The 13,638-nt window shown below is 40.0% G+C and overlaps 1 protein-coding gene across 5 annotated transcripts in view; it reads left to right on the plus strand.

The window, feature by feature from the left end:
• The window catches only part of ABCG2 (ATP binding cassette subfamily G member 2 (Junior blood group)), a 139,355-nt gene that overhangs the window by 94,199 nt on the left and 31,518 nt on the right, over positions 1 to 13,638 (plus strand). For all 5 annotated transcript variants that reach the window (XM_023198088.2, XM_023198090.2, XM_023198089.2 and 2 more), the window contains 4 exons: positions 3,362 to 3,421; positions 4,080 to 4,194; positions 4,773 to 4,925; positions 13,392 to 13,549. In XM_023198088.2, coding sequence (XP_023053856.2) covers positions 3,362 to 3,421; positions 4,080 to 4,194; positions 4,773 to 4,925; positions 13,392 to 13,549 — 486 coding nt within the window. The remainder of the gene's footprint in view (positions 1 to 3,361; positions 3,422 to 4,079; positions 4,195 to 4,772; positions 4,926 to 13,391; positions 13,550 to 13,638) is intronic.

A 13,638-nucleotide genomic window follows, 5' to 3' on the forward strand; every position in this document is an offset into this window, starting at 1 on the left:
TGCATTTGTTCTCATCACTTTGTCTTTTCATGTTCCCATGGTCATTAGTGTTTTTTCTGAACCGTGTGAGTGCAGGCTGTCCACATGGTGCTTCCTTCTCCCCAACTCTTCCAGTGTGTGTGTTCCTGAAATAAGGACCTTCTCCTATATGACCACTCAGACATTGTCCAGGAGCAGCCAAGGGGAAATGTAGCCTTGTAAGGAAGGTCGTGGTAGGTCCTCAGGGCCTTGGGTCAACCATGCCCCTCCCATATTTGACTGCCTACCATATCCTGTCTCTTCAGTCTCGTTCAACATGGTATTTTCTTATCTCATCCCACCCCTGGTGATGTTAAAATTGATCACCTGGTCATGTTGATGTCTGTCAAACTTGGCTATAATGTCACCCATTTCCCTTGGTAATTGACTAGTGTTATGAGGGGAGATAAGCTGACATTATTCCAGAACTCCATTCTACATTAAACTTCAACTTCAGTCCCTGCTGGATGACTCCTGCCTGAATCAGCCACCACTATCATAGTTGCTAAACAGTGATTTTCTATTTTCATTATCTCTTAGTTTGTTTTACTGAAAGGAGAAACCTTCATCTATCACCAGTATAGAGTCATGGATTTGTATTTTATTCAATTAATGCATTATTATGTTTTACCTTCATATTCTCATTGTTCCTGATTTGGTCAGTGGGAGATCTTTTAAGGTGGGTTCTTCCTTCCCTCCGTCTCTCATTCTTTGGATATATCTCCTCATTCTTTTTTTATTTTATTATTTTATTTTATTTTTTTGAGACGGAATTTTGCTCTTATTGCCCAGGCTGGAGTGCAATGGCATGATCTTGGCTCACTGCAACCCCCAGCTCCCGGGTTCAAGCAATTCTCCTGCCTCAGCCTCCTAAGTAGCTGGGTTTACAGGTGCCCACCACCATGCCCAGCTAATTTTTTGTATTTTAATAGAGACAGGGTTTCATCATATTGGCCAGACTGGTCTCAAACTCCTGACCTCAGGTGATCCACCCTCCTCGGCCTCCCAAAATGTAGGGATTACGGGTGTGAGCCACCGCGCCCGGCCTCTTTTTGTAATTAAACAAATTTTATTAGAGACAAGGACTCACTTTGTTGCCCAGGCTGGAGTGCAGTGGCATGATCATACTTACTTACTGCAACCTCAATCCCTTGGGCTCAAGTGATCCTGTCACCTCAGCCTCCTGAGTAGCTGGGACGACCAGCACGTACCACCACTTCCAGCTAACTTTTAAGTTTTTTGTAGAGATAGGGTTTCACTATGTTGCCCAGGCACATCTCAAACTCGTGAGCTCAAGTGTTCCTCCCACCTTGCCTCGTTCTTTGAATATTTACTTGGCATGGCAAGCAATTCCAGACTCACTGTGTACTTACCCTGCCTCAGACCTAGTATCAGCTGTTGATTTTTATGGAGGAGATATTTACAAAACCAAAATCTGGGTGTTTAAAATGCTCATTGCTATTGGGATGTCATTGCTTCTAGGCTTTCTCAGTGGAGTGAGACCTAGAGAATATATATATATGCATATATGTCTACACACATGTGCATACACATACATGCATAACTTTTAAAAAAATTACCTCCCATGTGCAGGCGCATACAGATCTGGCCAAAGCAGGTAGGAGAGGAGTCGGGGGAGCAATGGTGACCATTCCGGCAGCACCCTGGGAGTTTCCATCTTTATCTTTCTGTGGCTGTCTTTGTATATGGATTAAAACCTATGGCTTCTCATTAATATCTCCAATTCTGATCTGAACCCTCAAGATTCTGTCTATATTTCCATGTTTGTAAAATCTCAAAAAGTGAAACATCTAGCTCTAACTGACTGGAGAGGGTGGGAGATTTATATTATGGAATAAGAAAATCAGCAAGTACATTAAGGATGTACATTAAGGATGTACTTCCTGATTTTTCTATTCCATAATATAAACAATCTCCCCACCCTCTAGCTATCTCTTCTTAACTTTTTTTTTTTTTTTTTTTTGGGGAGGGATTCTTGCTCTGTCGCCTGGGCTGGAGTGCAGCTCGGCTCACTGCAACCTCCACCTCCTGGGTTCAAGTGATTCTCCTGCCTCAGCCTCCCGAGTAGCTGGGATTACAGGCGCCCGCCGCCATGCCTGGCTAATTTCTGTATTTTTCGTAGAGATGGGGTTTTGCCATGTTGGCCAGGCTGGTCTAGAACTCCTGATCTCAAGTGATCCACCCGCCTTGGCCTCCCAAAGTGCTGGGATTACAGGCGTGAGCCACCACGCCCGGCCGAATTCTCCTTTCTCCAGTTCCTTATCTACTTATCATTCTACTTGGTATCTTTAGGATAAAATCAAACTATTTGCCATCTTCTTGGGTCTCAGCATAGTCTACACTGCCATAATTTTTTCCACTTTCCTACTCTATCTGAATATTCACTACCCCAGACATCCACTTTGTTTGAAACGTTCTTATGTCTGTACCACGTCTTCATATTCTTAAAGGATGCCCCTACCAAAGTGATGTCTTCTGCTTCTAAACTTGGAATTTTCTAGTGTATTTATCTGACTCTTAACAAGGAAGAAAATGATATATCTTGAGGATATATCTTTTACTTTTCTAAGTGGATTAAGGCTTTTTTTTTTCTTTCAGTCATGTTTTCTTTTTATCCTGAAGTGCTTTATCCTAGCCTCGATTTCTACTTAGGTGTTTCTTGGACTGATTAGATTTTAGCAGTGAGAATACTTCTGCCAGTATTCCACAAATTAGTGGCTTATTAATTGTGTAGAATTTTACTAGGTAGCAAATGAGATCACTTGAAGATACAGTACTGATAATCAAACGGTACTCAGAACATGCCATGTATTTCACACTGTGTTAAGAGCAGTAAGTGTAACAGAGATGTTTCATAAGAATCTGTTAGTTATTTCAAGGAACGCTGAATGTTGAATATCATCTTCCAGAAAATATAAATGGGTTAGAGAATAAGTGAAAGGAATTTAGAGGAATCTATGCCATTTTTCTTGTAGGACTTGACCAGTGATTACCATCCATTATATATTACACATCAAATCAACAATCTTTTTTTTTTTTTAAAGTAGAGACAGTGTCTCCCTTTGTTGCCTAGACTGGTCTTAAACTCCGGAACTCAGGTAATCCTTCCGCTTTGGTTTCCTAAAGTGCTGGGATTACAGGCCTGAGCCACCATACATGGCCTGTTTTTTGTTTGTTGGTTTGTTTTCTTTAAGAGTGGGTTTGTGTTTGTTTTCTGTTTATAATGTCATCAACCTTCATTGAGTATATTCAGTGCAGACCCTAAATCAATAGAACCTGATCTAAAGTGGAATAGTAAATCAGTCTGTTTTTGTGTTTGCAGTGGGATCATGAAACCTGGCCTCAATGCCATCCTGGGACCCACAGGTGGAGGCAAATCTTCGTGAGTATAAGAGAGTATAAGTAAGCTTTTTCTGTGCACTTTTAATGTGCTTTTAAAATCCACTTTTTTGTGTGTGTAACCAGGTATTTATTGAGCATTTGCAATGCGTGTCAGGTCTGGTTCTAGGTGCTGTGGATAACTGTAGTTGTGTGGTTTTTGTCCCAAGGACCAGGTAGTCTTATTAGGTTAGCTTTACTAATAGGACTTGATAAGGTGATTGACATGTAGCAGTTGACCATGTTATCAGCTAATAGGGAGGAAAAAGAATAGGAGAATGTTAAAAGTAGGGAAAGGGAACAGAAGATGTAAGTAAAGGCATGAGTCTTAGATAAAAGAGCACATTGCCTGTGTTGGTACCTCCAAGGTCAGACAGCTGGGAGGGCCATTTGGGAGATCTGTACTTGATCAGCCAATGGTGTCTTGCTTTATGTTTTGGGGCTTTATTGTGATGTACAATGAAAAGAGAAAGATGAGAATGTTTAAAAGCATAATTTTAGTTAAACCATAGAATTTCTTGACCAGTTAGTTTTCTAACTAAAGCAGAATTTGGATTCAAAGTGGCCATGGAATATATAACCTGTGTTGGAGGGAAAAAACCCCACAATATATATATGCTCTTATAGGTTATTAGACCCACAACATATACGTCCTCTTATAGGTTATTAGATGTCTTAGCTGCAAGGAAAGATCCAAGTGGATTATCTGGAGATGTTCTGATAAATGGAGCACTGCGACCTACCAATTTCAAATGTAATTCAGGTTACGTGGTACAAGTAAGTATTAGTGGGTTTGCATTTTCTGTTTCCTCTGTTTCTATATGGGTAAGTGCTTTGGCTGATAGTTCAATGTGCTTCCAGTTGATTATGTGACATGTTCCTAGAACTGACTTCCTTTACAGCAGCTTTTCTTAATTTCCCATAGATACTTATGTGAAAAGGCAGGGAGAATCTGGAATATGGCCCTTGTAAGGACAGTGATACCAATTCTCATTTTTCTATCATTTCTAAAAGATACTACTGTTATCCTTTTTTTGCCTTTCCTTCATCTTTCTTTTCGCCTAGCTTAGAAAGATATTTTAACAAATCCTTGTATGAAGCAATCTGGAAGTGTCTGCTGGTAGTTAACATAATTACTTGCATTCTATTTGGGTGTACAGATAGGGGGTGAAAATGATTATAGCAGGCTTTGCAGACATCTATGGGGTTAACTGTCATTTGCAGAACTGCAGGTTCATCATTAGCTAGAACTTTACCTTAGTTACGTTATTTTTGTGGATTATGTTACATATACTAAACAGTCATGGTCTTAGAAAAGACTCATTATGTCTCATTAAAATGCTATTTGCCTTAAGGATGATGTCGTGATGGGCACTCTGACGGTGAGAGAAAACTTACAGTTCTCAGCAGCTCTTCGCCTTCCAACAACTATGACGAATCATGAAAAAAACGAACGGATTAACAGGGTCATTCAAGAGTTGGGTCTGGATAAAGTGGCAGACTCCAAGGTAATGTGGAGAAACTGAAAGCATCGTGATCAGCATAAATAGGACCTGATTCAGAGGTTTCCTGTAAGTGTGTATGGTCAAAAGTGATTGCTTTCCATAACAATGAGAAAAGCAGCTTGTTACATAATATGAATGTGGAAATTAACCTGGAAAAAAATCTTTACAATGTTTGAATTGTGCACGTGAAGTGATGTGGTGTTGTATGTGAAAGTGTTCCTGCCCTTTCCTTATGCTTCTCCTCCACCTTATGGCTTAAGTCACGTCTCATTCCATATCTGCACTAGCTTTTCTTCCCTCTCTTTTTCTCTTCCTCCTTTCAGTCACTCTTCCTCCAAGGGACTTTGTTCCATTGCTATTGAGGTATATTTCTGGGATTGATAAGTGATGAGAGTCCAAGATTTCTTGCTCTGTATCAGCAGTCCCCAAGGTTTTTGGCACCGGGGACCGGTTTTGTGGAAGACAGTTTTTCCATGGACCAGGGTAGGGTGGATGGTTTTGGGATAATTCAAGTGTATTACATTTATTGTACACTTTATTTCTATTATTATTTCATTGTAATATATAATGAAATAATTATACAACTCATCATAATATAGAATCAGTGGAAGCCCTGAGCTGGTTTTCTTGCAACTAGATGGTCCCATTTGGGGGTGATGGGAAACAGTGAGACATCATCAGGCATTAGATTCTCATAAGGAACACACAATTTAGATCCCTTGCACGTGCAGTTCACAATACGGTTTGTATTCCTATGAGAATCTAATGCCTCCACTGACCTGACAGGTGGAGCTCAGGCAGTAATGCAAGCATTGAGGAGCGGCTGTAAATACGGATGAAGCTTTGCTCACTCGCCTGCTGTGCATACTGGTTCCCCAGGAGTTGGGGACCCCTGCTCTATATATTTTAGTTTGCTATAATTTGGCTTCCAAAATTATATTTGGTCAAATTAGGATTTATTTCTCGTTTGTGTAGTGTGTTTTTTTTTATAGCCTTTCTTTTGATGGTTTTGTCTCTCATTCCCTCCCTCCTTCTCTGCCTCTTTCTTCTGCCAGATGTTTACAGACTTTTGTATGCTAAGCTGTCTTTTAGGTTCTAGAGATACAATTGTGGGCAAGAGAGACAAAGTAACACCTCCTCTTCTGGGTTGGAGAGGATCGTGAAGAAAAAAAATGAAATGAATGAATGAACTTTACAATTGATTAATAGGTATGGAAGATTTGCTGAGAAGACATTTGAAGCTTTGGGTGAAAATGAGCTTTTTGCATTGTAATGCCTATAATGTAATCCCCTGTGGTATCCCTTACTTAGAAGCAATGAAGAATGAGATGTTCTAATGCTCTATACTTCATATTATGCTTTCTGACAGTCTTTTCTGTTCAGGGTGTTTTACTGTATTTTGTTTGGAAGAGTAACTCTGAGATGCCACCATTCACCACTTATTTCCGCTTTATGAGTGATTGGGTTTTCTTTGCTTCAGTTCTGTTTATTTATTTGATTTTATCTTTCCAGTAAGGTGGTTTGTTTCACTCTGTTCTTTACCTTCAGGCAGCCATTGCCCTATGTTGCTTGTTAGGATTTCTAGGGAAGACAGACTGTGAAGGCACAGCTATTGACTTCTTAGTTTATTTATCTAAATGATTGAAGCAATACATTTAAAATGTTTACTTTTTGTGAAATTTTAAACATAACAGAAATGTAAAGTGAATTGTCTGATTACTATAGTAATTATATGGTTAAAGCATAATTAATATAGTAATAAGACTATTAATATCATTTACATAGATTTCCCAGTTTTTAACCTTAGGTATATGGGGTCAATTTGGGAAGCCTCATGGTAATTAAAAAGGTGTTAATACGGTATGAGAGAAAGTGAACTTTCCTAGCTACGGAGCCCATGCTTTTACTGTAAGTCCACCTGGACTGGAGGGGAGAGAGTGTTAGATGGCTAATACATTATAGTTGCTTTCACATTTTCTTCTCCTGACTTTATCTCCCTTTTTAGACTGTGATTTCACCATGTCACCTATCTTTTAGTGTTCTGAACTTCAAACTAAATATTTGATTCAGTAAGGAACAACCTGTTAACCACAGGTGCATTTTTTTATTTTATTTTATCTTTTATTAAAGTTCTGGGATACATGTGTAGAGCCTGCAGGTTTGTTACATAGGTATACATGTGCCATGGTGGTTTGCTGCACCCATCAATCCATCATCTACATTAGGTGTTTCTCCTAATGCTATCCCTTCCCTAGGCCCCGACACCCCGACAGGCCCCAGTGTGTGATGTTCCCCTCCCTGTGTCCATGTGTTCTCATTGTTCAACTCCCACTTATGAGTGAGAACATGTGGTGGTTGGTTTTCTGTTCCTGTGTTGGTTTGCTGAGAATGATGGTTTCCAGCTTCATCCATGTCCCTGCAAAGGACATGAACTCATTCTTTTTTGTGGCTGCGTAGTATTCGTGGTGTATATATGCCACATTTTCTTTATCCAGTCTTTCATTGTGGGCATTTGGGTTGGTTCCAAGTCTTTGCTATTGTGAACAGTGCTACAATAAATATATGTGTGCATGTGTCTTTATAGTAGAATGATTTATAATCCTTTGGGTATATACCCAGTAATGGGATTGCTGGGTCAAATGGTGTTTCTGGTTCTAGATCCTTTAGGAATCGCCACACTGTCTTGCACAATGGTTCAACTAATTTACACTCCCACCAACAGTGTAAAAGCATTCTTATTTCTCCTTATCCTCTCCAGCATCTGTTGTTTCCTGACTTTTTAATGATCACTATTCTAACTGGCGTGTGATGGTATCTCATTGTGGTTTTGATTTGCAGTTCTCTAATGACCAGTGATGATGAACTCTGTTTCATATGTTTGTTAGCTATGTAAATGTCTTCTTTTGAGAGGTGTCTAGTCATATCCTTTGCCCAATTTTTGATGGGGTTATGTTTTTCTTATAAATTTGTTTAAGGTCTTTGTAGTTTCTGGATATTAGCCCTTTGTCAGATGGATAGATTGCAAAAATTTTCTCCTGTTCTGTAGGTTGTCTGTTCACTCTGAAGATAGGTTTCTTTTTTTTTTTTTTCTTTGTTTTTTTTTTTTTTTGTGTGCTGTGCAGAAGCTCTTTAGTTTAATTAGATCCCATTTGTCAATTTTGGCTTTTGTTGCAATTGCCTTCAGTGTTTTAGTCATGAAGTCTTTGCCCATGCCTGTGTCCTGAATGGTATTGCCTAGGTTTTCTTCTAGGGTTTTTACAGTTTTAGATCTTACATTTAAGTCTTTAATCCATCTTGAGTTAATTTTTGTATAAGGTTTAAAGAAGGGTGCAGTTTCAGTTTTCTGCATATGGCTAGCCAGTTTTCCCAGCACCATTTATTAAATATGGAATCCTTTCCCCATTGCTTGTTTTTGTCAGGTATGTCAAAGATCAGATGGTTGTAGATGTGTGGCATTATTTCTGAGGCCTCTGTTCTATTCCATTGGTCTATATATCTGTTTTGGTACCAGTACCATGCTATTTTAGTTACTGTAGTCTTGTAGTATAGTTTAAAGTCAGGTAGTGTGATGCCTCCAGCTTTGTTCTTTTTGCGTAGGATTGTCTTGGCTATACGAGCTTTTTTTGGTCCCATATGAAATTTAAAGTAGTTTTTTCTAATTCTGTGAGGAAAGTCAATGGTAGCTTGATGGGAATAACATTGAATCTATGTATTACTTTGGACATGGCCATTCTCATGATATTGATTCTTCCTATCCGTGAGCATGAAATGTTTTTCCATTTGTTTGTGTCCTCTCTTACTTCCTTTAGCAGTGGTTTGTAGTTCTCCTTGAAGAGGTTCTTCACATCTTTTGTAAGTTGTATTCCTAGGTATTTTATTCTCTTTGTAGCAATTGTAAATGGAAGTTCATGATTTGGCTCTCTATTATTGGTGTATAGGAATGCTTGTGATTTTTGCACATTGATTTTGTATCCTGAGACTTTGCTGAAGTTGCTTATCAGCTTAAGGAGATTCTGGGCTGAGACAAAGGGCTTATCTAAATATACAATCATGTCATCTGCAAACAGAGACAATTTGACTTCCACTCTTCCTATTTGAATACGCTTTATTTCTTTCTCTTGCCTGATTGCCCTGGCCAGAACTTCCAATATTATGTTGAATAGGAGTGGAGAGAGAAGGCGTCCTTGTCTTGTGCAGGTTTTCAAAGGGAATGCTTCTAGCTTTTGCCCATTCAGTGTGATGTTGGCTGTGGGTTTGTCATAAATAGCTCTTATTATTTTGAGATACATTCCATCAATGCCTAGTGTATTGAGAGATTTTAGCATGAAGGGGTGTTGAATTTTATCAAAGGCCTTACTGCTGCATCTATTGAGACAATCATGTGGTTTTCATTGTTTGTTCTATTTGTGTGATGGATTATGTTTATTAATTTGCATATGTTCAACCAGCCTTGCATCCCAGGGATGAAGCCAACTTGATCGTGGTGGGTAAGGTTTTTGATGTGCTACTGGATTTGGTTTGCCAGTAGTTTGTTGAGGATATTTGCATTGATGTTCATCAGGGATATTGGCCTGAAATTTTCTTTTTTTGTATATCTCTGCCAGGTTTTGGTGTTAGAATGATGCTGGCCTCATAAAATGAGTTAGGGAGGAGTCTCTCTTTTTCTATTGTTTGGAATACTTTCAGAAGGAATGGTACCAGCTCCTCTTTGTACCTGTGGTAGAAATCGGCTGTGAATCCATCTGGTCCTGGATTTTTGTTGGTTGGTAGGCTATTAATTACTGCCTCAATTTCAGAACTTGCTATTGGTCTATTCAGGGATTCGACTTCTTCCTTGATTAGTCTTGGGAGGGTATATGTGTCCAGGAAAACCCATTTCTTCTAGATATTATAGTTTATTTGCATAGAGGTGTTTATAGTATTCTCTGATGGTAGTTTGTATTTCTGTGGGATCAGTGATTATATCCCCTTTTTCATTATTTAATATATCTATTTGATTCTTCTCTCTTCTTTATTAGTCTAGCTTGTGCTCTATCTATTCTGTTAAACTTCTCAAAAAACCAGCCCCTGGATTCATTGATTTTTTTGAAGAGTTTTTTCCTGTCTCTATCTCCTTCAGTTCTGCTCTGATCTTAGTTATTTCTTGTCTTCTGCTAGCTTTTGAACTTGTTTGCTCTTATTTCTCTAGTTCTTTTAATTGTGATGTTAGGGTGTCAATTTTAGATCTTTCCCACTTTCTCCTGTGGGCATTTAGTGCTATAAATTTCCCTCTAACCACTGCTTTAGTTATGTCCCAGAGATTCTAGTATGTTGTGTCTTTGTTCTCATTGGTTTCAAAGAATTTATTTATTTCTGCCTTCATTTTGTTATTTACTCAGTAGTCATTCAGGAGCAGGTTGTTCAGTTTCCATGTAGTTGTGTGGTTTTGAGTGAGGTTTTTTGTTTGTTTATTTGTTTGTAGGTATCTATTAGGTTCACTTGGTCCAGAGCTGAGTTCAAGTCCTGAATATCCTTGTTAATTTTCTGTCTTGATGATCTGTCTAATATTGACAGTGGGGTGTTAAAATTTCCCACTGTTATTTTGTGGGAGTCTAAGTCTCTTTGTAGTCTGTAAGGACTTGCTTTATGAATCTGGGTGCTTCTGTATTGGGTGCCTATATATTTAGGATAGTTAGCTCTTCTTGTTGAATTGATCCCTTTACCATTAGGTAATGCCCTTCTTTGTCTTTTTTGATCTTTGTTGCTTTAAAGTCTTTTACCAGAGACTGGGATTGCAACCCCTGCTTTTTTTTGCTTTCCATTTGCTTGGTAGATCTTCCTCCATCTCTTTATTTTGAGCCTATGTGTGTGTTTCATATGAGACGGTGTCCTGAATACAGCACACCGATGGGTCTTGACTCTTTATCCAATTTGCTAGTCTGTGTTTTTAACCGGGGTATTTAGCTCATTTATATTTAAGGTTAATATTGTTATGTGTGAATTTGATCCTGTGAATATGATGTTAGCTGGTTATTTTGCCCATTAGTTGATGCAGTTTCTTCATAGTGTTGATGGTTTTTACAACTTGGTATGTTTTTGCAGTCACTGGTACTAGTTTTTCCTTTCCATGTTTAGTGCTTCCTTGAGGAGCTCTTTTGAGGCAGGCCTGCTAGTGACAAAATCCCTCAGCCGTTGCTTGTCTGTAAAGGCATTTATTTCTCCTTCGCTTATGAAGCTTAGTTTGGCTGGATATGAAATTCTGGGTGAAAAATTCTTTTCTTTAAGAATTTTGAATATTGGTCCCCACTCTTTTCTGACTTACAGGGTTTTGGCAGAGAGATCTGCTGTTAGTCTGATGGGCTTTCCTTTGTGGGTAACCCAACCTTTCTTTCTGGCTGCCCTTCACATATTTTCCTTCATTTCAACCTTCATGAGTCTGACGATTATGTGTCTTGGGGTTGCTCTTCTCGAGGAGTATCTTTGTGGTGTTCTCTGTATTTACTGAATTAGAATGTTGGCCCATCTTGCTAGGTTGGGGAAGTTCTTCTGGATAATATCCTGAAGAGTGTTTTCCAACTTGGTTCCATTCTCCCCGTCACTTTCAGGTAACCAATCAAACATAGGTTTTGTCTTTTCACGTAGTCTCATATTTCTTGGAGGCTTTGTTTGTTCGTTTTCATTCTTTTTTCTCTAATCTTGTCTTCATGCTTTATTTCATTAAGTTGATCTTCAATCTCTGATATCCTTTCTTCCGCTTGATCGATTTGGCTATTGATACTTGTGTTTGCTTCACGAAGTTCTCGTGCTGTGTTTTTCAGCTTCATCAGGTCATTTATATTCTTCTCTAAACTGGTTATTCTAGTTAGCAATTCCTCTGTCCTGTTTTCAATGTTCTTAGCTCCCTTGCATTGGGTTAGAATATGAACATGCTCCTTTAGCTCAGAGGAGTTTGTTATTACCCACCTTCTGATTCCTACTTCTGTCTATTCATCAAACTCATTCTCCATCCAGTTTTGTTCCCTTGCTGGTGAGGAGTTGTGATCCTTTGGAGGAGAAGAGGCGTTCTGATTTTTGAAATTTTCCGCCTTTTTGCATAGGTTTTTCCTCATCTTCATGGATTTATCTAACTTTGGTCTTTGATGCTGATGACCTTTGGATGGGATTTTAGTGTGGACATCCTTTTTGTTGATGTTGATGCTATTCCTTTCTGTTTGTTAGTTTTCCTTCTAACAGGCCTCTCTGCTGTAGGTCTGCTGGAGTTTGCTGCGGGTCCACTCCAGACCCTGTTTGCCAGGGTATCACTAGCGGAGGTTGTAGAACAGCAAAGATTGCTGCCTGTTTTTTCCTCTGGAAGCATTGTTCCCAGAGGGGCACCCACCAGTTGCCAGCTGGAGCTCTTCTGTATGAAGTGTCTGTGGACCCCTGCTGGGAGGTGTCTCCCAATCAGGAGGCACAGGGGTCAAGGATCCACTTGAGGAGGCAGTCTGTTCCTTAGCAGAGGTCTAGCACTGTGCTGGGAGATTCACTGCTCTCTTCAGAGCTGGCAGGCAGGAACGTTTAAATCTGCTGAAGCTGTGCCCGCAGCCTCCTGCTCTGTCCCAGGGAGGTGGGAGTTTTATCTATATGCCCCTGACTGGAGCTGCTGCCTTTCTTTCAGAGATGCCCTGGCTAGAGAGGAGGGATCTAGAGAGGCAGTCTGGCTACAGTGGCTTTGCTGAGCTGTGGTCGGCTCCACCCAGTTCGAATTTCCTGGCAGCTTTGTTTACACTGTGAGGGCCTACTCAAGCCTCAGTAATGGTGGACACCCCTCCCCCTACCAAGCTTAAGCTTCCCAGGTTGACTTTAGACTGCTGTGCTGGCAGTTAGAATTTCAAGCCAGTGGATCTTAGCTTGCTGGTCTCTGTGGGGCTGGGATCCTCTGAGCTAGGCTAGACCACTTGGCTCCCTGGCTTCAGCCCCCTTTCCAGGGCAGTAAACAGTTTTGTCTCACTGGCATTCCAGGTGCCACTGGGGTATGAAAAAAAAACGCCTGCAGCTATCGGTGTCTGCCCAAATGGCCGCCCAGTTTTGTGGTTGAAACCCAGGACCCTGGTGGCATAGGCACCTGTGGGAATCTCCTGGTCTGCGGGTTGTAAATATCATGGGAAAAGTGCAGTGTCTGGGCTGGAATACACCATCCCTCATGGCACAGTCCCTCATGGCTTTCCTTGACTAGGGGAGGTACTTCCCCGACCCCTTGCACTTCTATGCCTCACCCAAGGAGGTGCTTTGTATCAGGCTTAGTTACTGACCAGCTATGACCTGAACCTAAGTTTACTCATGTGATAAAAGAGAAACCTACTTTATCTACCAGGTATCCACTTATTTGCTGTTCAGAATAAATGAACTTAATGAGATAAAGTGTCTCTTACAGGACTGGCACATGTTAGGAGCTCACCAAACAGTAGTGACTGATTGTTATCATTGACAATTATAATATTTGTGATTTAGGTTGGGACTCAGTTTATCCGTGGTGTGTCTGGAGGAGAAAGAAAAAGGACTAGTATAGGAATGGAGCTTATCACTGATCCTTCCATCTTGTTCTTGGACGAGCCTACAACAGGCTTAGACTCAAGCACAGCAAATGCTGTCCTTTTGCTCCTGAAAAGGTAAATGCTATGGGAACATTATCTTTAGTTAATATCTTATCACTACTATGTCCCAGATATTCTTGGTGCAGGGGGTTCAGAAATGATTA

Source organism: Piliocolobus tephrosceles, chromosome 3 (genome assembly GCF_002776525.5).
Source record: "Piliocolobus tephrosceles isolate RC106 chromosome 3, ASM277652v3, whole genome shotgun sequence".
Lineage (NCBI taxonomy): Eukaryota > Metazoa > Chordata > Mammalia > Primates > Cercopithecidae > Piliocolobus > Piliocolobus tephrosceles.